Raw genomic sequence first — 27,438 nt, forward strand, 5'->3', positions numbered from 1 at the left:
GGGCCGGGGCGGGGAGGACCAGGCCAGCCGGCTGCCCTGCCTGGGGATAGATCAACAAAGGGCTGGACTGAGGACTTGAGCTTTTCTTCTGAGTGAGGTGGGAGGCGTTGGGGGATTCTGAGCCAAGGAGACACGGGGTCTGTGTTTTCTCAGGATCACTCTGCCACAGCGCTGTGTTGAAAACAGGCCACAGGTGAGGCAGGACAGAAGCGAGCAGAGTGGTGAGGAGGCCATGCTCAGGACAAGGCATGATCCCACAGATCCTGGGAGGCACCATCCCTGCTTGCTCAGAACACACCCAGGGAAGTGCGCGAGGCACTTCCCCGTCGTCCTTCACCCCCCACGTTGGTGCCGCTGAATCCGGGGTTATCAGCCAGGATCTCACTGGGACACAGAACTGACCCTATGGGACTCATTTGAAAGGACTTAAATGAATGCATAAGAAGAGATTTAAGGCAACAAAGATGAGGAAAGGCAGGAAGCTGCTCCCCCTTGGGGACTGTGGGCCTGGGAAGAAGCAAGCATTCCCGGAGTCCAGCAGCTTGAGCAGGAATCCGGGTGAGGAGCTGCTTTGCCGGCTGACTGTGAAGGACGCGGCCCCAGCAGAAGCCATAGCTGGGGGGACAAATGCTTCTCTTAACCCTCCAGACAACCTTGCACGGTTTGCTTTTTCACTCCAAATTTACAGATTTGAGGAGATTTTGGAGAGACACAGTGGTGAGTGGCCAGATTACACTTGGAGCTCACGTCTGCTGCCCTGAGGTCTTCCCACTGGGGCACACGGGCCCCCATCCTGGGAGAAAGGATGAAATGGAGCTTGGCTTTGGCTCACAGGGCTAACGTGGAGACTGGACGCACCCGTAGGAGACAACAGCAAGTGTCTGCTCACTCCCTTCCCTCCCCTCCAGGGAGGAGAGAAGAGGTGACAGGGAGCCTGAATCCCAATTTGGGGTTGAGCCCCTGTGGATCCGCTGGAGTCTTGCTGCTGTCCCTGGTGTTTCCGCAGCTGGTGTCTAGAGTCGCCTTCCCGTGCGGCTCTCTTAGGCTGGGGACACTCTAGGACACTTATGTCCAGGCTCTCAGGGTAAAGACCTGAGAAAATGCCCCTGCGCTTCGGGCTTATCTCAGGCACCATCTGCTCTTTGCTACCGGACACACTGGACAAGATGTGGACCCCGAGCCCTGCCTGTGTGAGCCGCCGAGGGGCAGACAGGGGGCTGCAGACCAGGCTGCATCAGGGCCTGCACTTTGTGCATTAGGGCGCTCAGGTGTGCAGAAGTCAGGGTCACAAGATACCCGTGGGAGGTGGTATCGCTGGCGGGGGCAGGTGGGGGGGTCAGATCAGCTGTGCATCCTGGCCCAGGAAGCCACGAGGACTAAGCAGGGGCCCTAACTGGCAGGTAGAACGAGTCTCCTTCAGCTCCTGGCTTGCAGGATGAAGAGACAAAACCTCACCGGCCTGCCTTCTGGGTTCAGCAGCTGAGCAGAAATGAACTTTGGGCCTTCCCGTGGAATCCTGCCCTCTCTCCTCTTGGCCCCTTCCCTCCCCGTCCTCCCGCCCCGCGACAGGCTCTGGGGCAGGCAGCGGGTCTCTGGTTCTGGTTGTCTCTTGCCGCCTCTGGCCTCCTCTGCTCCCTGTTAGCTCCTGCCCCTGTGCTTTCCATACCCTTTTCCTACAACTCATAGCAAGAGCTCACATCTTACTGAGTCAGGCTTCACTGGCCTATCAAATCGTTTCTCTAGAGTGGATCTTAATAGCTCCTATGGTAAGAAAAAAATGTAACTCTGTGTGGGGACAGCCGTGATCACTTTGCGACGTGTACGAATGTCGAATCATCCTGCTGCGCACCTGGAACCGATAGGGCGGCACATGTCAATTCTGTCTCAAAGAAGTATTGAAACGTAGAAATCCAACCTCATAATTCATTGGGTGAGCATTTGTGCTGGGAATGGCCTGGGGAAAGCAGCAATCAGTTGCATTTGCCTAGTGCTTGACAGTTTACAAAACACTTTCAAGGAAGCTTTGTGGCTCAGCGGTTGACCTTCTGCCTTTGGATCAGGGCGTGACCCCGGGGTCCTGGGATCCAGTCCCGCGTCGGGCTCCCTGCATGGAGCCTGCTTCTCCCTCTGCCTGTGTCTCTGCCTCTCTCTCTCTGTCTTTCATTAATGGATGAATAAAAACTTAAAATATATATATATATATATTTAAAAATAAAACGTATTATAATGATTGGCTGCTTGGGAATAGCATCTGTTTGGGTTAATGAATATACGATAGGAAACTTGAGATAACTGATCATTCTGGGTTCGGAATTTAGAGGAAATGAAACCGAGAGATATTGTATCAAGCCACTGAAGTTGGATTTGGAGAAGTTCTAAGATATATTATTTAGCTTTTTGTGGAATTTATTTTTTCCTGTCCCAATGTCACAAGATAAAATCCAATGTACCAAGAATTCTCTTTTTTAAAAATTTTATTTATTTATTCATGAGAGATACAGAGAGAGAGACAGAGATGCAGGCAGAGGGAGAAGCAGGCTCCATGCAGGGAGCCTGACGTGGGAATCAATCCCGGGACCCCAGGATCACGCCCTGGGCCAAAGGCAGACGTTAAACCTCTGAGCCACCTGGGCATCCCCCTGTCTTTATAACTCTCGAAAAAACAGAAGGGTTGGGGGAATTACTTGCCACAGACTGTTGATGTTTATTATTTTCTGTGAAACTCGGTGTTCAAAAAAAGTGATATTAGATTTCCCTGAAATTGTAGGCCTTTAGAATTCACCTTTTTAAAACATTTTATTTATATGAAATGTATGTATGCATGCATATGGCATGACTGGTCTGAAAGACATCCTCCGAGAAGTTCAAGTAAAAACCTAATTTACTTAATTGGCAAAATTATTGCAAAGCAATAAATGAGCAGAATTGAGTGAGCCGACAATGGTAAAGAGGAGACTGTGGTGAGCGTACCTGGCTCTGGTGCGGGTGTGGGTTAGTTGGGCGACTGTCACTGAACCGACTGTCTATATGGGTCTCTAGTGGTTGTTTTATATATTAGTCATGAATAGGGACAAGTGTCTGAGGTTATTTATTAAACATTTCGGAGTGATTTCCTAAGGAGAATACCTTTCTTTTCTGCGTATCTGCTATTTGCAGAACCATTTGTGTTCATCATCATAGAGGAAGCCCACACAGAAAAATATGCTGTGTTTGTGCTTTTAATTCGGACTTATGTAACACTAGAAAAAAAAATCTTTTGTTAAAAGAAAGCAAAGCAATATCCTTCCTAGACTCGACATAATGAAGATCAGTGCTTAAATGTATCACCTCAACTTTACATGACCTCCGGGTTTCTAATATATTTGTCCTCACATTTTTCCTCTGCTCTAATCTTTAATACCAGATGTCTGAGGCTTTTCCTTTCTCTTTCACTGAGGCTGGAATTTAATTTCCTCTGATGATATATCTCAGTTCCCTCCTAAGGTATCACCTATATCCACTCCCTCCATTTGACTCTATTTTACTAAACCAATAGAATTCAGTAGAAATATCCCCAAGTGGTATCAGATACCTCTAAATGAAATATTAGGATTTTATAGGACTTCTCTTAGTTACTATTCATTGTGTTCTTCCAGAAGATAGTGAAGTTTCCCTTCTAAGCTTAATGATCCATGGAATCTACCCATTTCTATTTTACCCATCAAGGTATCTCAAGGGACTAGTTTTCAATCAAAACACTTTGGGAAATACCAGAATGACCCATTTTGAAACCAAGCAATAGTGGTAGAGGTGATCTTTGCCTTCTGGTTGGGCTTGGCCAATGGCGGGAATTGGAGAATGGAAGGAGAGACAGGTTGAAGAATTTATTTATATAGATAGGGGTGACTTGCCATCTCTTGAAAGTTTTCATTAATGATTGAAAATGATTAAAAAAAAACTCAGAGAAATGAGCCTGGTATTTAGGATACTTTCTAATTAAGAATATTTGCTGATTCTTACGTCCAGTGGTATCTGACTATGGTTTTAACTTTCATTTTATTGATTACTAATGAAATTAAACCCATTTTCATATCTTTTTTGTCCATTTGGGTATTATTTTTTGTGAAATGCCTGGACAAGTCTCTTGAACAATTTTCTGCTGAGTTGTCTCTTTTTAAGCTAATCCTTATACAAGTCCTTTATATTCTGAGTATATATCCTTTCTTGATTATACATAAAAACTACCATTTAAAATTCTATTGTTACGGGTACTGTTTTTAACTGTATACACATTTAAAACTGTTCCATCTTTCTAGAGATTTTGACTATAGTAATAATTTTATAAGGATGTAATATTCCTCTTTTGCATCCGTAATGCTTTCTGCTCTAAGGTTAACTCTGCATGATATCAAGAAGCCTTTGCTCTAGGACTTGTATGATACGACTTTTCTCATTCTTTAAACTACGTTGATTTATTAAGATTTCCTCTTTTAAATAATAAGTAATTAACTTTGGTCTTTTTTTTAAGGTTGTCTGAAATCTTCATTACTTATACACAATATATTTGTTCATATATTTGGAATGAAATCTACCATCTATATTGGCCTCCCTGGAAGAAATAAAAGTTCTGATTCTTATTAGAATTTGATAAGTCAGTTATACATGCTGTTATTTGTTTTAAATTAGGGTTATAACTAAACACAGAATAAAAGACAATATAATCAGTAGACTAATTGAAGGGGGAACTATAATAATAAAAATACTCAGTTAAAAAATACACATATTGAAAATGTAGCAATAAAGGGGAGACAAGAGAATACAGAGCAGTTGCCAAAAAAACAGAGAAGGGTTTGTATGTTCCTTTGTCTTTATTATTATTATTATTATTTTGTATCTTCCTTTGTTTAACCTGGTTACTCTATTTTATGGTATTGGTTTCCTGAAATGCTGCTGCTAGTCACACTGTAACTTGGTAATAGCTTTTCATGTCAGCGCATATACGTTCTGCTCACCCAGCCTGCATGTGATGATCGTGCGGGGAGTGGCACGAAGTACCTGCAGGTAGACGGTGACTTGGGCGGGAGGGACCACCCTGCTTTTCTAAACCAAGTTGCCCTCTGATTCTCCACCATGAGAATCCCAGCTCTAGAGAACGCAGTCAGGGCCCTGATTAGAGTGCCAACCCCACAATACCCGCCTCCCTACTCTCTCCTCTTCCCGTTATTTTGAAGGTTTGACGTGATTCTTGCCTCTGTTCTGCTTTCCCCCCGAGACCTAACACTCACATCCTGGGTATTTGCCTGCAGCAGACCCGTAATTTTGTTCAGAAAACAGTTCTCAGACCTTGGCGGGGGCTGCACACGGTGGCGTGTGGTGCCTGGGTGAGGGAGACCCAGCTGTCGCCAACAAAATCTTTACAACAAATTAGCTAAAAAGCTGCTCCGGCTCTGCCCTGCTCCCCTGCTCTTTGCAACTACTGACCCGGAACCTGAACTCTGTGTGTTTGCTCTCATTTCTATGGCAATTTTCTTTGCTTGCTTTGGGTAGAGAGATTCTACTCCCTCTTCCCCACATGACTTATTTCCACTGCTCACTGTGTCTCCATGATTCTGCAGCGCTTGCCAGCTCCTGCTGGGCCTAATGATTGGGCCATCCCGCGCACTCCGGGTGGGAGAGGGGGTTGACATTTGTCTCCAGTGCGGCATCTCAGCATCTCCTGTAAGGTCATGAAACTCGCCGTAGCCTCTGGTATCTGCGATGGCACATTTTCCTACTTTTCGTGATACCTTGAGGAGCTCTCTTTCCACAGCCCTCTGGGAACTGGTTTCATCTTCTCTCAAAGGGTTTGGTCTTCTCTGCCTTCACCTCCAAGCCTGGGGGATCTCATCCTCCTGTTTGCAACAGCAGCCTGCTCTCCCTCGCTGGCTGGCTCCTGCCAGGTACCCAGTGCCGAACTGCCAGCCCTATTTGAAGGTCGTGACATAACCCAAACTAAACATGCCCCAAATTTTGCTGTTTGTACCTGTAACCCTGTCCCTGGCCATGTCCGTTGCCTTAAAGAATGGTCCTATCACTCACTCAGTTCCCTAAAGCAGAATCTGAGTATCACCCTTTCTGCTCTTGCTCTTGATCCTGCACATTCATTCTTCCAGCAAGTAGGACCTTGAGGACTACCTAAGTGTCTCTCAGACTCCTGCACTTCTCGTCCCCGCGGTAGCTCCGGCGCTGGCTCAAGTGGCCTCATCTATTCTGTGCACAACCCGGGCTTCCGTCAGCCTCACTCTGGGACTTCAGTGTTATTTCTTCCTTTGTTTCTCGACCTGGTGCCTAGGTTACCATCTCTGAAAGACTTTTTCTCCCTTCATTTTGGGAAGGATAATTCCAGAGGATTCCAAACAACACAATCTTTTGAATTTAGGCAAAACTGGATTTCAGCCTTACCTACAGCAACTCTGTGCACGTGCCTGCGCTCCAGTTTCAGCTTCCGTGAAAACAGAAGTAGACACACATCTTAAGTAAATGTCTGAACACAGAGTAAACATCCATCCAATCAGTTTTAAATCTGGTGATGATTGCATTCATTAATGTAAGACTTTATAAATTCTCATTACTAGAATACTTTCCAAAGCCCTGAATTGTCCTGAATTGTCTGACTCCTCTTAAGGTCTGCTCCAGTTCTCTCCTTCAGCGATTAGGAAGCTCTTTCAGTTTCTCAAATGCAGGTCAGGGATATCTTTTGCTCTGGTTTTCCTCATTTTATTGATTCTATTGGAATCTCCCCTCCCCTAACCCTCCTTCCATTCTCCTGCTAATTCATCAGGTCCCCACTGTGATGCTCTTTTAGGAAGTCTCCTCTGCATATTCAGACACTTTTCTCCTCCATACAAAATATCAATTTCATATTACAAATGAGGAACCTTATTTTTAGAGAAATAATAAGGCCAGGAGTCAATGGTTGGCTTTAGCTTTGTCTTAGTATCAGGCTCTTTCTATGATACAAGATGCCTCTTTGATTTAGAAATGTGTCTTATTGATCATTGCCATGCATCGACATGTTGCTACTTCATAGGCATTCATCCCTGATGTTGGATTTTCATGTAAATAACATAGTCAAATTGTGTATATGCACAATACAGAACATGCAGTTCTGTAGGGAGGTGAGTAGAGGGGTGCAAATGTGTGAAGTTGTGAAGAGGAGCTTTTTAAATGAGTTCTAAATGCCATTAAATTAGTTCGTGTGTATAAAGACCTTTGAGCAAAGTTTGACCCATAGTAACTCCTTAATCACTGATTTCCACTGATATACACAGTGATTTTACACTACACACACACACTACCTACACAGTATTGTACCTGCTATTCTTTTCCTATAGAAGACTGTGTGAGGCTGTCACTGCTTGTTCAGCAAATTTCACAACAGACACCCACACCCATATTAGGGACACTAAATCAGTTAACGCTTCCGACACAAAAGAAGGAACCAGCTGTGCATCTCAGCACTGCCTTTGGGGTTCAGAAATACTCAGGAGAGGAATGCAGATTTGACCTGACCGAGGTGTGCAGCGGGGGCAAGTACTGTATCTGGGCTGAAGGCACTTGCCTGGGGTCTGTGGCACTCACAAGACACGCTGCAGGCATTGCAGGCTTGAAGAAAGGTAGGGACATGCCTTCCTCGGCTCTGGGGCTGATGGTTTTCTCATCCACTGGTTCTAGGAACCCTGAGAGTGGAACGAGAGAGGATCAGGTCACGTTTCAGAGCATGAGCTGGTATTCTGGGTCGGGGTGGGTCTAGTGCACCTTTAAGTGTATGTTTGGAGGGTGGGGTTGCAGAGCATTCTTTGCTGCAGAGGACAGGGGTAAAGACAGGCTCCTAGAGGCTGATGTCGGATGAGGTTGTTTGATTCCTATATCCCTAGGCTCTTAAGAAGCCGAAAGCAATATTTTGCACTTTTCACTAGAAATTTCGTGTACTCTTGAGTGGTCTTTACTCTCTGTCTCTGACATCATTTTTATAATTGAGCGTTCAGAAAGGACCCGCCACGTGCAGAGTCTGCTGGAGATGATATCATGCGAAGGTGAGGTGTCCCATCTTCCGCAGGCATGGGGTACACTGCGGCCTGACCTAGTTCTCCAACCATTTGGGGGCACCACTCGTGAGACACTAAGCCATAGACTAAAGTTGCCTGTGGGGAAGTCCCCTGAGCAAAGAGATTTTGTAGTTTCTTGTCATCCTTGGGATCAGAAAGTAGCTTGAGGCAACTGTGTCTAATGCACTCATTCCTCAGATGAGGTCAGTGAAACCCAGAGAAGGGAAATGACTTATCCAGGGTCACACTAGGACCAGGAACCAGACTTCTTGATTCCTAGTCCAGACCTTCTCCCTGCTCAGTTTTGACTTTCCCATCATCATCCCCAAGCAACCATCCTCCTTTCATGCTTCTATTTTATCAGTTTGACAAAGAAGGAGGTGCAGCCCACCATCGTCCTGCTCCTTCCTTGGCAGCTGGCACCCAGGAGGGAACGGGTGATACATTAGGAAACAGGACAAGGGTGGTAGTCCTCACCCACAAAGAGTGGGGTGTTTTCAGGTCTCTCCGCATCTGTAGCAGGAGCAACAAAGACAGAAAGCATTTTGCTTCATTCTCCTTTTTTCAGGTTTTCTTTGGCTAGTGGGAATCTTCTGTGTTTCCATATGAATTTTAGGAGGTTATTCTTTTTCTACTTCTGTAAAAAATGCCATTAGAATCTTGACCGGCAGTGCATTGAATCTATAGATGGCTTTCAGGAGTGTTGATATTTTAACAGTATTAATTTTTCCAATCCATGAACATGGAATACTTTTTCATTGATACCTGTCTTCAATTCCTTTCATCAATATCTTACAGTTTTCTACATGGAGATCTTTTACCTTCTTAGTTAAATGTATTCATAAGTGCTTTATTGTTTTTATGCAATCACAAATGGAATCAATTTCTTCATCGCTTTCCCATAAATTCCATAGTTAGTGTATAGAAATGCTGCTGATTTTTGTATATATTAATTTTTTATCCTCCAACTTCGTTGAATTCATTGATTAGATCTGACAGGTTTTTGGCTGAGTCTTTATAATTTTTTTAAATATAAAAATCATATCATCTGCAAATAAGGACAATGTTAATGCTTCCTTTCCAATTCTGATACTTGGTTTTTCTGTTTCTTGCCTGACTGTTCTAGCCAGGATTTCTGGTACCATGTTGAATGGAGGTGTTACAAGTAGACAACCTCGTCTTGTCCCTGATCTTAGAAGAAAATCTTCAACTTTTTATGTATGAGTATGATGTAAGTTGTGGGCCTGTTATATGTGGCCTTCATCAGGTTGAGTATGTTCTTCTATGTCTACTATGTCAACAGCTTTTATCATGAATGGATGTTGAATTTTATCAAATACTTTTTCTGCATCTACTGAGATGATCATGATTCTTTTCTCTATGATTCTATCACTGTGATATATCATTGATTTGCATATGTTGAACCATTCTTACATCTCAGGAATAAATGCCACTTGGTCACAGTGAACAGTCTTTTCAACGTGCTGCTGAATTCAGTTTCCTAGTATTTTACTAAGAATTTCTGCATGCATCAGGGATGCTGGCCTCCAAGATCTTCATTAGCAGTGTCCTTTTCTGAGTTTGGAATCAGACTATTGCTGACTTCATAAAATAAGGTTTGAAGCTTCCCCCTTTTTGATTCTTTGAAAGAGTTTGAGAAAGGTTGGTGTTCATTCTTTAGTGTTTGCTAAAATTTACAAGTGAAGTCATTTGGTGCTGGGCTTTTCTTTGTTGGGAGAAGTTTCTGTTACTGATTTTATTTCCTTACTAGTAGAATAGTGGTCTATTCAGATTTTCTATCTCTTCCCGACTCAATCTATGTCAATTGTAGGTTTCCAAGAATTTTTTCATGTCTTCTAAGTTGTCCAGTTTGTTGGTGCATAGTTGTTCATAGTAGTCTTTGAACCTTTGAATCTGTGGTATCAGTTGTAATGTCACCTTTTTCCATTTAGAATTTTGTTGATTTGGGGTCTTTCTCTTTTTTCTTGGTTAGTCTAAGTAAGGGTTCGTCGGTTTCATTAATGCTTTCAAAAACCCAACCTTTAGTTTGTTTAATCACTTCTACTGATTTTTAGTTCTCTATATCATTAATTCCTGCTCTAATCTTTATTGTTTCCTTTGTTCTGCTAAGTTGGGACTCAATTTATTCTTCCTTTTTTAGTCCTTAGGGTGTCCATTTAGATTGTTTATTTGGGATTTTTCTTGCTTCTTAATGTAGTTGCTTATTGCTATGAATTTTGCTGTGTTCCCACTTTTGTTTGTCTCAAGAAATTTTTAATTTTAGTTTTTAATTTCCTGTTTAATGTCTTTTTTTATCCATTGGTTGTTCAGGGGCATTGTTTAATTTCCATATGTTCATGAATTTTACTGTTTTCCTTTTGTTAATGATTTCAGGCTTCATGCCATTGATGTCAGAGAAGATGCATAATATGCTTTTCATATTTTTGAATTTTCAAGACTTGTTTTGTAGCCAAACCTATGGTCTATCCTAGAATATGTTTCATGTATATTGGAGAAGAATGTATATTCTGCTGTTGTTCTATGTCTCTTATCATCTACAGAACCAGGTCTGGGGAATTTCTGAAAAGGGGACTCAGGGGATGCATAGTTGCCTAAACTGGATCCTCAAACAAGTTTTGTGTCTTTGTTCATAAAAGATATTCATCTGTAGTTTTCATCTTTTATGAAGTCTTTTCTTGATTTTGATTTCTAGGTAACACTGGCCTCAAACAATAAATTAGTAAGTGTCCTTTCTCTTCCAATTTTTTGAAGACTTTTTGAAGTAAGGTTATTGAATATTTTTAGAATGCCTAATAGGATTCAGCAGTGAAACCATACGGGCATGGGTTTTTCTTCATATGGATTTTTAAAAAAGATTTTCTTTATTTATTTATGAGAGACACACACAGAGCGAGGCAGAGACCCAGGCAGAGGGAGAAGCAGGCTCCATGCAGGGAGCCCGATGGGGAACTCAAACTCCAGGACCCTAGGATCACGCCCTGAAGGCAGAAGCTCAACCGCTGAGCCACCCGGTCTTCCCATTTGTACGAATTTTTTAAAACCCTAATTTAAGTTCTTGTTATAGATCTATACAGCTCCTACATTTCTTCTTACATCAGTTTCATTAGTGTCTCTATAAGAATTTAACTGCCTCATCTAAGTTATCTCACTTATTGGCATATAGTTATTCATAGTATTCCATTGTAATTCTTTTTCTTTATCTGTAAGATTGGTAATCATGGAGCAGCCCAGGTGGCTCAGCAGCTTAGCATCGCCTTTAGCCCAGGGTGTGATCCTGGAGACCTGGGATCGAGTCCCAGGCATTGGGCTCCCTGCATGGAGCCTGCTTCTCCCTCTGCCTGTGTTTCTGCCTCTCTCTCTGTGTCTTTCATGAATAAATAAAATCTTAAAAAAAAAAAGATTGGTAACATGTTGGCTTTTACATTCCTGATTTTAGTAATTTCTTCTCACAATTTTTCTTGTGATGTCTGAGTTTCCAGTTTTGTTGATCTTCTCAAGGAATCCCCCATTCCATGTAGTCATTGTGTTGTGGCTATTTGTCATTGCTGTTTGTTGTTGTTGTGTTGTGACTGCCAGATCTCTTCTGTGAAGTCTGTATTCTCTGTAATCTATACACATTAGAATTTATGCTTGATTAGTTTAATGGTCAGCTAATGATTTAACAGATAGCTTTCTTTTTAAGATTTTATTTATTTATTCATGACTGAGAGAGAGAGAGGGAGATAGAGAGAGAGAGAGAGAGACAGACAGACAGAGACAAAGGGAGGAGCAGGCTCCATGCAGGGATCCCGACGTGGGACTCCAGGGTTTCCAGGATCACACCCCAGGCCAAAGGCAGTGCCAAACCACTGGGCCATCAGGGCTGCCCTAACAGATAACTTTTAGAGCCCACTGCTCCCATTAAGTCACCTACCCCTTTGTCTTAGGTCATGTATGTGTATGTTCATTGGACAACAGTAATACTCCAGCAGTTAACAGCCCTGTTTCCTTTCTCTATAGCCGTTATTTCTTGCTTGCACAGAGCCCCAAGAAAAGCCATCACTGAGGAATTAGGGACTCCTCAGGTCAATTCTGAGCACACATACAACGTACACATGTGCATGGCCTTTTAGATTCCTGGGGATATACTAAGAATATTTCAAGATCCCTGCAAAAATCTCATTCCTGTGTTTTTTATTTCTTTTAAGTATTTTTTTGTAATCCAGCTTTTTCTTTACCAGAACTGTATCACTGCCACAGGAAGCCGTGAATTAAAAACAATTTCTGATGACTTCTTTTGACAAAACATTGGGGTTTGGACTTCTGTCACTGAATAAACCTTAAGTCCTAGCAAGTAAAGACAAGATCTATGAGTAGAGCTTTCCCAGATGTCTTCCCAACAGGTCAAACAGTGACAAGTCTCTGGGGATGGGGATTTTTAAGGGACTTCTAATTTTGTTCAAACCCCATCACAGGCTGTAAGGTGGCTGGTGTCTACAGCTGCCATGATTCTAAGGCTTCTAGTTTTCAGGGCTACCACAGAATTGGGAGAGGGTAAAAGGAACAGGACAAGTTAAAACCTGACAAAGCTCAAAGAAAAAAAAAAGGGAGAGAATCAATGAAACCAAGAGTTCGTTCTTTGAGAAGATCAACAAAATTGACAAGCTTTTAACTAAATTATCTAAAAAGATGAGTCAAATAACTAAAATTATCAGTCAAAATGGACATTAGTCTGGATTTTATAGAAAGAATAAGAGGATTATAAGTGAGTACTCTGAATAATTGGTTCCCCAAAACTTGGATAACCTGAAGGAAATGGACAAATTTCTAGAAACTCACAGCTTACCAAGACTTACTCAAGAAGAAAGAGAAGGTCTGAAGAGGCCTATTATTAGAAGGGAGATTGAATGAATAATTAAAAACCTTGCAACAAAGAAAAACCAAGGACCAGATAGCTTCACTGGTGAAATCTATTGAACAGTTAAAGAACGATTAACACCAACCTTTATCGAACTTCTCCAAAACATTCACGAGGAGGGAACACCCCTTAAGTCATTCTCCAAGATCAGCATTACCCTGACACCAAAGCCAGATAAAGACATGAGAAGAAAAACTACAGAATATTACCCGTACATCTATCGGTACCGATATCCTTAACAAAGAACTAAAATCCAAACTTGGCAGCATATTAAAAGGATTATATACCATGACCAGGTGGGAATTATGCCTAGAATGCAAGGATGGTCCAACATATGAAAATGGATTAATTAATATGCCACATTAACAGAATGCCATAAACAGTCAAACATGATCATCTCAATTGATGCAGAAAAAACATTTGACAAAATTCAACATCCTTTCCTGATAAATCATATTTAGTAAAGATGACTCTGAGGCACTTTCCGGCTCTGAGTACATAACCGTGCTCCAAGGAGTAAACGGGGACCATAAAACACTTTCCAAACAATCAGAACACAAATGATTCCATGTAGTTTATTCCTATGATAAATAAAGTCATCTTCCAAGGGGGAAATGGTTGTAATCAGAGAGGGAAAATCTGAGCGCAGACTTCATCTATTTGAGGGGCCCAGCATATTCACTTCAATTCTATCTAGATTCCCCTCTCTTTAGTTCTTTCGAGCATCTTGATGACACACAGCATCCTCTCTTCCCATGTGTCTTTGTCTCTCTGTGTCACTCCGTAAAGTGTGTCTTGTTCCACTTTCCCAGCGGCCGTTGCAATAACTACATTTTGCAAAGACGTTCTAATAGCTATTATAATAAAGAAAGGGAATGTAGACGACAGGCTGTCCTGGCATTAACAGGGCCTCATCTTAAATTACATTTCTTCTTGTAGCTCCTTTTCTGCTGCCATGGCAACCACACAAGGACCAGAAGGGACCACACCAGGCACTGGCTCTGGTGTGTACCAGCCAGAGCAGACTGCTATTCTACGATCACATCTGCATAAAGGGATATCAGAGAAGTTCTTGAAGGGGGAACCTAAAGCCCTCGGGGTAAGTCCGTTGCAGATCTGGAAGCAGAGCAGTTGTATTGTAAACTCATAGCTGATCAGTTTTGATGAAAAATACTCTGTCCCATTAGCTTCAAGATAACATTAGCAAGCCCTAAGCATAATGGTATTTGATGTTCAGGCCCTATAACTAAAGAGTGATGCAATATTCTATTACATCCTGCTTCTGATCTCATCGTATTTAAAAAACAGTGACTTTGGGTCTATTCTGGGGTTGTGGGTGGTCCATGATAACTTTAATGTCAGCAGGGAAGAGCAACAAAAGATAAGGCCACATGCACACTAGCTGGTGTCCTCCCAACAGATCCTCCTGATATCTGATGCTCCAGGGAGCATCTCTGGGAAATCTCCTTAGCCTACACCTCAGAGGATGAAAAGTCTTATTCTCTGTGCATTTCCTTCTGGCGTATCGGGGGGGGTGAGCCTAAAAGAAATGGACAGTTTAAAGAAAGACAGATTAGTGCAAGTGGAAGGAGAGTGACTACAGAGGTTGATCTCTTCATCCATCCATCTTTCGATGGACACCAAGGCTCCTTCCACAGTTTGGCTATTGTGGACATTGCTGCTCTAGCCCAAGCTTTAAACCAATGGGACAAAATCATTATGACCCTTTGTATCCTTTTATTTCCATGGGATAATTATACTCCAATACTTCTATTTTTAGACTCCTGTACTTACTTATGTCCTCAGGGCCCAGATGTCAAGAAAAGATCATAGTGTTCTTTTCTTTTTCTTCTCCTGTACACATGCTCCTTCCTTTACATTATTTTTCCTTGCTAGAATATTTCCTGATTTCTGGATCATTTCTCTCTGAGCGTGTGCAAAGGAGAGCAAGAGCTACAGTAGGAGTAGCGTCACGGGGTCAGTAAAGCATCTCTGGGTAGGTCCTGGTGCACTCTTTTTACCTTGAAAATGACTGGGTCAATAGAAATAGATATCCCAAGAGACAATTTTAGTACGTTAATGTATCCATACTCCTTTATATGAAAGAAAGGTAACAGGAAAATATCAGGGCCACCAAACTATTTCAAAAGATGTAGAAGAGGGGTAACTTAGTGATTGGAAAGGGGGTGAGATATAATCAGATTTACTTTCTTCGTCATTTCTAGGTTGTGCAGATCCTGATTGCCCTGATGGTCCTCAGCTTCACAATAATACACCTGAGTATCACATTGCCGTTCAAAGAAAGCGGTCTTTTGGGAGAGCATGACTTGTTCAGAATAGTGGGGTCACTGATGGTGAGTAGAATAGCTCCTGATATAGGTGGAGACAACCTAACGTAGTTGTTAATATCCTGAGCTTTGGAATCATATCCCAACCCTATTTTATAGTTCTATAACTTTGAGAAAGATATTTAATCTCCTTTTGACCTAATTGTATCACATTTAAAGTAGGAGTAATAAGACTCCTAGAACACTGGGATGATTAAATATTTAGTATGTATCAGGATATATTACGGTTATATGTAGCAAAAGACCCAAACCAGAATGGATTAAACATTGAAAGCATTATTATTTCACAGCAAGAAACCCAAGGGCTAGTCATTTCCAGCGTTGGTTCAGGAGTGCAAGGACCTCATTGCTGATGGCTGCTAGCATATCACACCCGATTCCTCTCATCGTTCACCAACGTTTTGTGCACATAGATCCTTTATATTCCCAAACCAACTCTGGGCAAAGGTAATGGATTTGCCATTGTTGGCTTGGACTAATTGGGACTCAGTCCTCAAGTAGGCTGGGAAGGCTTCACTGAAGCTCATGAACAAAATGAGTTCATTAACAAGAAAGCATAGGAGACATGGCTGGCATGCAGGCAATTTATAGTCAGCTATCAAATCCTAGCAAATGGAGCTGCTATTGGATTGCTTTTATTTCAGAAATTTAAGAACAATTGAGTGAAATTTTAAGAAGTAAAAAGTTTTCCCTCCACATAACATGCAAGAGAGTTTCTCTGCAAATTAAGAGTGCTAACAGGATATAGCTCTCAAGCGACAAGAGGAAAATAAATGTATACACTGGTTTTATGTTAGAATATTGTAGTGTTGAAGTGTTTCCATTTATCTACAAAGTTGAGGATGTGAACGTGTAGAGTTTTATTATAGACTTGGCTTTTTGCTCCCCCTGCCTGCTTACAGAAGTGCAAGATTGGAAGAGAAGCATTTGCGGTGCTACTTCTGTGCCGCTGTACAATGCTTTACACGTCTGATGACACTAATGTCAATAATGACTTTTGTTCAGTGCTTACCGTAGTCTGAGCACTCTTCTAAATGCTTTGTATATTCAGTCCCATTTGTGCAAGCATCACAGACTTCTGAAAAAGGCTTTACCTTTGCCCTCATTTTGTGAATGAAGAAACTGGGTCTTGGAGAAATTAAGTGATTTGCCCAAGATCACCTAATTATTTGGTACGGGAATCAGGGCTCAAACAGGGTCGTTCTGATTTCAATCTTGCAGACATTAGCCTCTCTCATTTTCTGCTTCCCCTTTAATTTCCATTTCAAGACCACTTTGGAAACCAGTTCTCCTAATTTATGTCCTTCCTCTCGACATGTTCAGTAGATTTCCAGGCACTGCAGGAGCTATGTGTGCCAACTGAGCTATCACTCAGACCGTCGTAGGAATCCCACTAGATGAGCCTTTGCTTAATTGATGGAACATTTTTGCTGCTACCTTCCATCATTCTTCCAACCTTGTTTCCAAACCTCACTTGTGATGTGCTTCCCTTTACTCTCTTACATAGCACAACAACCAATACCAAGAACCAATCACAAATATCTCTTACTTTTGGTGATTTAGTCTCCAGTGCAGCTAGACACCTTTCACCAGGATGACACTAGATGATTATTCCCACATGAGTCTATCTGTTCAAGGTTTCATTTGTGGACTTTGGAACATTGTAAAGTTTTACTCCTTTCCATTACTTATAGTCCCTGTTAAGTTTTTTTTTTCTCTCAGAAACTTTATACATTTTTTGCTATGATAAGTGAAGTCCTCTTATTAAATTCTGTCTTTAAACACTCAAATACAGGGGCACCTGGGCGGCTCAGTCAGCTAGATGTCTGACTCTTGGTTTCAGCTCAGGTCATGGTCTCAGTGTCATGAGATTGAGTCTCGCATTGGGATCCCCATTCCTCGTGGAGTCTCCTTGAGGTTCTCTCTCTCCCTCTCCACCCCTTCCCCAACTTATGTGCTCTCTTTCTCAAATAATTAAACAAATCTTTACCAAAAAAATCCCCACCCACATACAAATATATATGTTTTTAAATATAATTTATGAATATAATGTTCTTCCTATGTGTCTTACCAAATTTCCTTAGAGTTACACTAGCCTTTAATTCATATTCTTGGAGATCTGCAGCAGAACATATTTAAATAGCAGTAATGTAACCATTCTCCTCAAATATATTTCTTATATAGTTATTTTGGTTGATATATTAAGAATAATTAACACATGTTCATCTACATAGTCCTCTTGACTTTGACTTTAAAAAGATGGCCCTAGTGTTTCCTCTTTAAATATGATAAAACTGAGACAAGTATTCCATCATATTATGGAAAATGGAACTCTTCATCTTTTATCAATCATGTTGAAGTCACTAATAATGTTGAATTCTATGTCTTAACATTGTAAACATAAATAACAATTAGTATGTGAATTTTCTCCTTAAATCTGTGTTTTTGAAACTCTTAAAATCAAATTTGGAAAGCAAACCCAGAAATTCAAACATCAAATAGTTTAAGGCAGGGGGGTCCAATCACTTGATTCCACCTGTTTTAGCTCAATGGACAGTAATTACCCGACTGATGGAGTCAAATGGAATAGTATATTATAATTTTTAAAAAATAATCAGCATCGAATATGGAATTTGAAACATTCTTTGCTACTATTTCGTTTATAGTCTTTTTCTAAAGATTTTATTTATTTATTTGAGAGAGAAAGAGTGAGCGAAAGAGAGCACAAGCAGGGAGGAGAGGCAGAGGGAGAGGGAGAAGCAGACGCCCCGCTGGTCAAGGAGCCTAATGTGGGGCTGGATCTCAGGGCCCTGGGATCATGACCTGAGCTGAAGGCAGACACATCACCGACTGAGCGCCCCAGGGATCCCTGTGTATAACTTTTAGTAGTCACTTTAAATAAAAACGATGTGTAGTTTCTTTTCTGCTATCTTTAAATAAAAACGATGTGTAGTTTCTTTTCTGCTATAAACTCATAAATTTTGGTAGCATATTAGGGTTCCTTCAGGTCAGGAATTTAGAAGCTTTCCTTTTATTTCAAGGCCCTCAAACAGTTTAAATGGCATTGCACTTATGTTTTCGAAAGGCTTGATAAATTCCCTTGTGAATCCATCTCATAGAATTTCTCTGTTGTTTCTGGGAAAAGAAGAGAGTTATTTATAATCTTTTGTGTTTCTCCAATATAACTGGTCTGTTTTGCGTACTTATCACAGGTAGCGATAAGTTTCAGGAGGTCTTGGCTTCAAATATTTGTTTAAAGTTTTTTTGCCTGCATTTTTTTCTCTTGTTACTAGTTTATTACTTCAGGGTCCTTGTCAGTTGCAGCCGGCAATAGGACTACGAAAGGTCTGGTGAGTCACGTTTCCTTTCTTTATCTATCAGTTGCTTATTTTGGTCCCAAAAGAAGAAGGACTGACCAAGTATGTACTATACAAGAGGAGAAAATAGATTGTTTTTTGAAACTCAGGAGAGATGGTAAGTTTTGCATAGTTGCATTGGTCTTTCAGAAATTGTCCTAAAAACCTGGCTAGTCAGAAAACTACTCATATGACAAAGAATAGTTTGAGGAGGTGGTTGCTGAGTCTTTCTGAAAATACAGAGAATTCCCGAAAGGGAATGTCAGATGGGCCAGCAGACCTTGCAGCTTGAGATCCAGGCCATGACAGTGGCACCGAGTGCTGGTGTGGCATGATATTTATTGACCTATTGATTAAAATGTATCTTCTAACTGTATTTGGAAAGGATTTTCATTTAGTTTGCAATGAGAGGAATTCACAATAAGGCTATTCAATAAGGAAATGCAAATTTAAAACCTAACTCTCAAGCCAATGTCTTTCGCAAAGCCCAAAAAGACAAAGGCCCAGATTTCATCAACTATTTTTGCTGGCTAACGACCATAATCGAGGTTTTTTTGCTCAAGGGATAGAGATCAGCCCGGAGCACGATCTCCAGATCTCCATGGGTTTTCCAAATCTGACCTCAAGTGTCTCTCTAGCATCCGGTCCGGGTAGAACCATTAAAATCTCCCTTATGCTACAGCCACACTAAACGTCTCATGGTTTCTTGGAGAATTTTAGTTCTTAGAATAAGCCTCCAAGGGAAGAGAATGCAAAAAAAGGGAATACAGAGCAGAGGGAGGTCACCCACCGAAAGCATGGAGGCGTGCGAGACAAGAAACATGGGGAAACTAGTGTGGGGTCAGGCACCCGAAGCAGAGCACGGAGGAGCTGGGCAAGGAGCTGGGCGTGGACATCTCTAGCCAACATGGAAAAAAGAGTTTCTCCTCTTGTGCTGGTGTCATCGGAAGGATTCCAGCTTGAAAACCACAGGGTCATATTGCGGTCTGTGCAGGAAACAGCTGGAAGAGCTGTGAGAGGAGAGACAAGTGAGGGGACAGTAGAGAACTCAAGATAGAACAGCAGGGCTGTGGGGGTAGAAGCTGTGGGTGTCAAGTGCTTGGTGGGGACACCCCTGTGGATACCACTGGATTGTTGAATTGATTTTCCTTCCTTCCCAGATCAGAAGCAGCCTGGGAGTAAACATCACCAGCTCTATCTTGGCCGCAATAGGGGCCTTTTACAATGTAATCCATTTGGATAATTTTAAATATAGTTTCTTTGGGTGCCGCCACGACACAAAAACAGGAGCCTGCCTCACATTCCTGTTTATTTTAATGGTGAGTGCCTCCTCATCTCCCGGGATACTGGGACGGAGCAAGTCAGGGGAGCCCTGGCTCTGGCAGACGTAACGCTCCGTAGTTCCTGACTGGTGAATAAATCACTTTGAAACTGAAAATGATTGCAAAAAAAGGGCAATCTTTCTTTAAGAGCTGGGCCCGCATCTCCTCTTTCTCTTTGTTTCTCCGGATGTGATGAGGGAAAGTGGGAAGAAAGCTCATAGTCATGGAACCTACTCTGGCTGGTCAGTGCACTAAGCATGTTGCCGATTTATTTTCCTGTTGAATTTCAAAGCACCAACTCCGTTACCCACCCTAAAGAGGGAACCCGAGGACAATCCCTCTGCATCCCCAGGGCTCCCCGATGGAGGTCCTGGTTTTCGAATAATAGTAAAATTGTTTTGAACATTGTCCAACAAGTGGCAAATCACCCGTTATCCCTCTGCACATCTCTGGATGTTCTCGCAAGATCGAGCACCTCCCGGCCTCAACGTCCAACTCTTAGCAAGTTCTCAGTTCCCAGCTGTGTCTCACTACTGCTCTGCGGGACTTGCCCTCATGTAGATGTTCTGCTAATGGCTTATTGCTCCAACTTGCTACTTGCTCGGGACACTGTAGGTCCTGGAGCTGTAGGCCTCTGCAGGAGGGAAGGGAGCGAGTGTTCCCGCGGCACAGACCTGGCCGAATGAAAATGAGTCTTTGTTACTAAAAGGCTATAAACACTGTCGATTGGCCATTCTCAGCACAAGTTCCCTGTTCTCTGTCGTCCCTGCGAGCTCCCTCTGGCCTCTCCCTGCTGCTCAGGTAGTTCTCTGTCTCACCGCCCCTCGCCTTCACCCCGACCTGGAAACTTAGCGTTCTTCTAGGCTCATTGGCTCTTCTCCGTCCCAGGCTAATCCCAGACGAGTCCTGCGTGGGGCCTAGTCACAACAAAATAAGCCCCTGTCTTCTAGGCTCATTGGCTCTTCTCCTAGGCCCCTGCGTGGGGCCTAGTCACAACAAAATAACCCCCGGACTGTCTGCTAAACGAATGGTACTCCCCGCTGAGGTCTCTAGCGGTGCTTAGAGTAGGCAAGCTTATTCTCCCGCTCACTCAGAATAAGAGAGTTTCTTCAGAGAACTTGGATTTCCCGCCCGCAGGGTCATGCAGGGAGGACCTGGGAAACGGGGTGAGATTTCCCTGATTCCAGCTCCCGTTCATGCTCGTACTTAAAGCCGTTCTCGTGGTTTGTCTTCCTCTCTGCTTCTCCCCCACTCACTTTCCCTCCTTTCCCTTTTAACCCCTTTCACTATTTCTTCCATCCCACGTGTGAGTGAGACCATTTGATGGTTGTCCTTCTCCGACTGACTGACCTCGCTCAGCACAATTCCCCCCAGTTCCATCCACGTTGAAGCAGGTGGGGGGGTGGGTGTCCGTCCTTTCTGATGGCTGAGGAACATGGAACGTTCCACTGTACAGACCACAGCTTCTCCGTCCGTTCCTCTGGCGGAGGACGTCTTGGAGGAGCCAGTCTTTTCTGACCTCCGGCCAGTGCCTCTCCTTTAGCCTTGTAATCAGACGGGCAGTGTTTTCATCTTGTCGTCTCTAGTCCTCACGTATCCCTCTTATAAATCTGTCCCCAGGGCCTGGATGCTACAGTGATCCTGCTAAACGTCCTTGAGTTCTGCATCGCTGTGTCCCTCTCTTCCTTTGGGTGCAAAGTAACCTGTTGCCATACTGACGAGGTGGGTACTGGGCTTGTCTTGAAGTCGGCTTTAGATTTCCCTGGCCCTACGTTCCAGGGACCCAGAGGCTTAAACAACACCCATCTATGACTTCCCGGTTTCCGTGGGTGAGGAGCGTGGGCACAGCCCCACTGGCTCCTCCGCTCAGGGTCTGATAAGGCAGGGGCTGCGGGCTCAGCCGAGGCTTCTGATCCTCTTCCTTTTTTTTTTTTTAATAAATTTATTTTTTATTGGTGTTCAATTTGCCAACATACAGAATAACACCCAGTGCTCATCCCGTCAAGTGCCCCCCTCAGTGCCCATCACTCAGTCACCCCCATCCCCTGCCCTCCTCCCCTTCCAACCCCCCTCTGATCCTCTTCCATGCGAATGTGTGGAATGAGTTTCCTTTTTTTTAAATTTTCAATCCTGTTTATTTTATTTTTATTTTTTTAAATAATAAATTTATTTTTTATTGGTGTTCAAGTTGCCAACATACAGACTGGGTTTCCTTTCAGCTGAGCAACTCACGACAACTGACTTCTACTTTTGAGGCCGCAAGAGAGTGTAAATCCCCGATGCTTTAAGATTCCTTTCAATACTTCATGTCATTAGGTCAAGCCTGCCCAGAATAACGCCCTTTTTAAAATAAGGTATGACTGATGTACAGAGTTATGTTAGTTCAGGTGTACAGCTTAAGGATGTGACGATTCTGTTCAGTTCCCAGTGCTCATGGCGGTAAGTGCACCTGTCACCAGGCAAGGCTATTACAACATAATGGACATACTCCCTACACCGTACTCCTCGTCTTCACAACTGCTTTATTTTATAACTGAAAGTTTCTACCTTTTAAGCCCCTTCATCTATTTTGCCCTTTCCCCCACCCACCTCCTCTCTGGCAACCACCAGTTTGTTCTCCATTTAAAAATCTCTTTGTTTTGTTTTTTAGATTCCAACTGTAAGGGAAATTGTATGGAATCTGTCTGTCCCTGCCTTACTTCACTTAGCATATTAACTTCTAAGTCCATTCATCTTGTCAGAAATGACAGGATCACATTCTATTTTATGGGCGAGTATTTTTCCAGCATATATTAAATATATATATATATATCCAATATCATATACCTGCCCATCTCGTTCATCCGTTCATTTATCGGTGGATACTAGGGTTACCTCCGTATCCTGGCTATCGTAAATGCCGCTGTAATAAACATAGAAGCACATATATCTGGATCATCTGGTATTTCTATTTTTAATTTCTTGTGGAACCTCCATACTGTTTCCTACACTGACTGCACCAATCTACTTTCCCCTCAGAGGAGCAGGAAAGGAAGCTCCACATCCTCGCCAGCACTTATTTCCTGTCTTTATGATACTGGACATTCTCACAGGTTTATTAGGTGATACCTCTTTGTGGTTCTGACTTGCGTTTCCCCGATGATTAGGGATGGTAAACATCTTTTCCTATTGCCCGTCTGTGTGTCTTCTTTGGAAAAAGATTTACAGAATCATGTCCTTTTTGATAAACTCAAAGTCAGCTGCTCAGGAACCTGCCCCCAGGTGGTATCCCATCATATACAAGCAGGGGTCCCACCCATACTCAAGCAGGGGAATCACACAGGGGCATCATCATAGCATCCTGCCTACCACAACCGATAGAGACAAACTAATTTTCTCCATCCTTAGTCCCCCAGAGGGCCCCCTCTCTTAGCCCGGGTCAGAGAATTCTTCCCAATGGAGACGTCCCCGAGAGCGCCAGGTTTTGCTGCATTATCTCATCATAGCAACCTTCCCTGGACTCACTGAAAAGTCACTGTTTCAAACGTCTAGGCCTGTGTGTGCACACCTGCCCACCTCTTACCCAGAGACCTGCAGAAGATCCTCCTGGTCACTGAAAGATCACCCAGAGAGGGAGGATAGGCAAATGGGAGGAGAGAAGAGACCGGGAGCCAGTAGGCGGAACAGGACAAGGATATTTTCCGAGAACTGAATGAAAAGGCCAAGAGTTGCTCGTTACTTTTATCATCCAAAGGCAAATCATAAAATAGTAATAGTTTGTTGAGATTATTTTCTTCTCGTGCTCCTCTCCACCATTCTGTACCTCTTACCTTCTTTTGAGGCTTCCACGCTGCACCACACCTCCTGCTCCCGAGAAGAGAGATGGACTAACTCTCTTTGTGGAATTCCGCATTGTAAGAGCCTAGAAGTCAGAGTTTTCAGCAATTCCTAACGACTTTGTAATTTCATTAAGTGAAGCATTGCACTTGCATTGACCAAAACATCTCCCCAACGAGGCAAATTCTTTAGTAACCTTCCTATCATGATGTCTAGGCCTGCTTTCCCTTCTGCTCCTGGAGTTACAGAGGTGGGAAAGGCTGTTCCCACAAATCTCTTGGTGTGAATCCAGAAGGGCAATGTCTTTGAGGCATTAATGCTGAAGTTTCTTCTCTTCCTGGTTCTATTTACCACCGCCCCTACACACACACACACACACACACACACACACACACACACACACTGCATTTCACACTGAGTCTGTGGAAGAAAGACCAGCATTTTCCGTAGTTTGCTGGTGGTTCCTGCCTTTCTGGGTCAATGTGGTTTTGAAATGATTGGGTCTTGGCCAGCAAATCATGATCTGGGTATGTCGTTGCCATCAGCGTAAACAACCTGATTTGGAAGAAGAGCTCTAGATTGCCCATTACCCTTGCTTTCCAACTTGCGGGGCACCGTCATTCACAAGTAAGATCCGTCCACTCACAGGGTCACAGCAACAGCCAGTAGCACCTCATGCCAAGAGCTATCACTGCATGTTTTTCCAAGATCTATTCTGAGCTCCAGAATGCCAGAGAAACCCCACCAAGTCGACTGGAGACCCAATTCAGAGAAGAAAAACCAGACTCTGATAGTAATGCCACTGTGTGGACAAGAAAGGGAAGCCCTGAGGTGTTTTGACTGACTCACCTATGGCATTCTGATTGATTTCACAGGTTGTGTGGATTATGCCATCAAATCCTCACATGGCAGAAACAGCAGCTCCTGCACCATTTGCAGCAGGTTTGATGCCACCAACAGACTGACAACCAAATGTTCCAGAAAATCCATCCTGAGAATTGTGCAAGAACCTCATTTGGGAAAGTACCAGAATCCAACTCTGCTTTCTACATATATATAAATAAGTGTGTACACACACACAGAGACACACACACACACACACACACACACATAAAATTCAGAATCACATTTTCACTTTCCCCTGAGAACTCAACAACTCACTTTCCTGGCTCTTTATCAACAGTAGCAGAAATTAAGTGATTAAATCATGCATTTAATGAGTCAGTGGTGCTTGTAAGTTTTTATCCATTGGGGTGCCTGGTGGCTCAGTCAGTTAAGCATCTGTCTCTTGATTTTTGGCTCAGGTCATCATCTTGGGGTGGTGAGATCAAGTCCTGCATTGGGTTCTATGGTGAACATAGAGCCTACTTGAGATCCTCTCTCTCCCTCTCCCTCCACCCCTTCCCGCTCATGCTCTTTCTCTCTAATAAAAAAATAAAAGTCTTTATCCATCTTCAGAACTCTATATAAGGACATTAAATTGGTAAATTAGATTCAGCAGCAGAAGGTTAAAAGGATATTGCTGAAATGAGGGCTCCCTAAAGACGACATTTTTCTGCTTCCCTGGCCAATACCCCGACTCGTTTGACTTTCTTCTCTCACCTGTGGGAATGCAAGGTTTTTTTTTTTTTTTACCTTCAGAATATTGAGATGCATAGCTTTCCCCTCTCCTTCCTTTTCCTGTTTTTCCTCTCCCATAGAAAATACCTTCTAATACACATTTGGTCCTTTGAAGCACACAGACCATGATTTGAATGTAAGTAAACATAGAGTATAAATCATTTCGTGGATCAGATTTCACTTATGTTTTCTATCTCTCTTCACCTTTCTCTCCTCCCTCCTTCACTACTTTTTCTCTTTCCATCTCTTTCTCCCTCTCCTTCTGCCCCCCTGAATTCTCTCTCTTTTATAGGACAGAATTATTATCTTAATCAAATCTATATCTCGTGCCATATATGTGATTGTGCAATACATGCTACTTCCTCAATGCTCATTAAATACAATCTATGTATATAGAGCAAAAATAAATTCAGTGAAATTAGAAACAATAAGTTCATGTACTGCCTAGTTCCTCGTCATATCTGATATGATGGAAAGAGACTAAGTGGAGTAAGTGGTGATATCAGGAAATACAGAGTGGTGATAAACTAGGGGGGGGCTTGTTAATCAGACAACACTGGGTTTCATCTCTAAAATTCCATATGTCCCATTTGCCATGAACATGCCACCAAATGCCTCTGTGCTTCCTATTTCTGTTCAGTAAAATAGAAAAAATATCACATGGCTTGTGATAATATTGGTAGAGTAACTACTACTCTGGCTGGCAGAGGCTGAGCCATAAAGTCTTAATATACACTGACACGAATGTACATGTGCATGTATATTATCGGCATATATATCCATTCATTGCTGTTTCATTAAACACATATTTATGGGGGCACCTGGGTGGCTCAGAAGTTGAACAACTGCCTTTGGCTCAGGTTGTGATCCTGGGGTCGTGGGATCAGGTCCACATCAGGTTCCACGCAGGGATCCTCCTACCTCTGCCTGTGTCTCTGTCTTTCTCTGTGTGGTATTAATAAATAAATGATAAATAAATAATATTTAAGAAAGTAAAAAATAAATAAACCCATATTTATAAAGTAACTATGATGGGCAGGCATCAAGAGAGTGATGTGCTGGGCAGCCCGGGTGGCTCAGCGGTTTAGTGCCACCTTCAGCTCAGGGCGTGACCCCCAGGGTCCAGGGATCGAGTCCCACGTCAGGCTCCCTGCATGGAGCCTGCTTCTCCCTCTGCCTGTGTCTCTGCCTCTCTCTGTGTTCTCTCATGAATAAATAAATAAAATCTTTTTTTTTTTTTTAAATTGAGAGGCTGATGTGCCTTATCTCATGTAGGTTAAAGTTACGGGGCAGTGCATAGTTGAACATATAAATAATCAGTCAAAATATTTTCATGTGTTGTTAGAAGCTATGATGGTGAGCGGCTTGGTGGGCTAACAATGGCTGGGCAGGGGTTGGACATTAGAGCACCAGGAAAGTTCTTCCTGAGGAAGTAACATTTTCATTATGTCAGAAATACTATCATTGCATTTTTATGGACATTCGCTTTCTCTTTCAACTTTTAAACTTTTTTCAGCTTTATTGAGGTATAATGGACAATAAATTTTATATATGTAAGGTGCACTCTGCGATGTTTTCACATACGTATATATTGTGCAATGATTATCACAAAGCTATCACCTCACAAAATTGCCTTTTATACATATAATTTTTTGTGGTTAGAGCACTTGAGATCAACTCTTAGCAAATTTCAAGTATTTATTTTATTAACTGCAGTGAGTGTGCTGATCCCCAGAACTCACTCATCCTGCTTCGCTGAAACTTTGTACCCTTTGACCAGCATCTCCCCATTCTCCCACTCCCCAGCTTCTGGCAACTCTCAGTTTACTCTCTGCTTTCACGTGTTTGAATTTTTCAAATTCCACATGTGAGTGAGACACACAACATTTGTCTTCCTGTGTCTGGCTTATTTCACTTAGCATAGTATCCCCCAGGCTCAAACTGTTGTCGCGAATGGCAAGATTTCCTTCTAAGCCTGATTTCCATATGTGT

General features: G+C 42.6%; 1 protein-coding gene across 6 annotated transcripts; it reads left to right on the forward strand.

The window, feature by feature from the left end:
- The first annotated feature begins 576 nt into the window (after nt 1–576).
- On the forward strand, nt 577–25,540 carry LOC121474462 (membrane-spanning 4-domains subfamily A member 4A-like). 6 transcript variants are annotated; one of them, XM_041727320.1, is made up of 8 exons: nt 7,450–7,634; nt 10,780–10,806; nt 13,924–14,083; nt 15,210–15,338; nt 18,626–18,682; nt 19,849–20,007; nt 21,631–21,732; nt 24,702–25,540. In XM_041727320.1, the coding sequence occupies exons 3-8, from the start codon at nt 13,940–13,942 to the stop codon at nt 24,789–24,791; spliced, it is 681 nt and encodes a 226-aa protein (XP_041583254.1). In that variant the 5' UTR covers nt 7,450–7,634; nt 10,780–10,806; nt 13,924–13,939; the 3' UTR covers nt 24,792–25,540. The 6 variants fall into 6 exon arrangements, with proteins under 6 accessions (XP_041583256.1, XP_041583254.1, XP_041583253.1 ...); XM_041727322.1 differs by lacking the exons at nt 7,450–7,634; nt 10,780–10,806 and adding an exon at nt 577–717; XM_041727319.1 differs by lacking the exon at nt 10,780–10,806 and having other exon boundaries at nt 7,451–7,634.
- Nucleotides 25,541–27,438: the final 1,898 nt, after the last annotated feature.

The sequence above is a fragment of the Vulpes lagopus genome, chromosome 13, assembly GCF_018345385.1.
Source record: "Vulpes lagopus strain Blue_001 chromosome 13, ASM1834538v1, whole genome shotgun sequence".
In the NCBI taxonomy this organism is placed as follows: Eukaryota; Metazoa; Chordata; class Mammalia; order Carnivora; family Canidae; genus Vulpes; species Vulpes lagopus.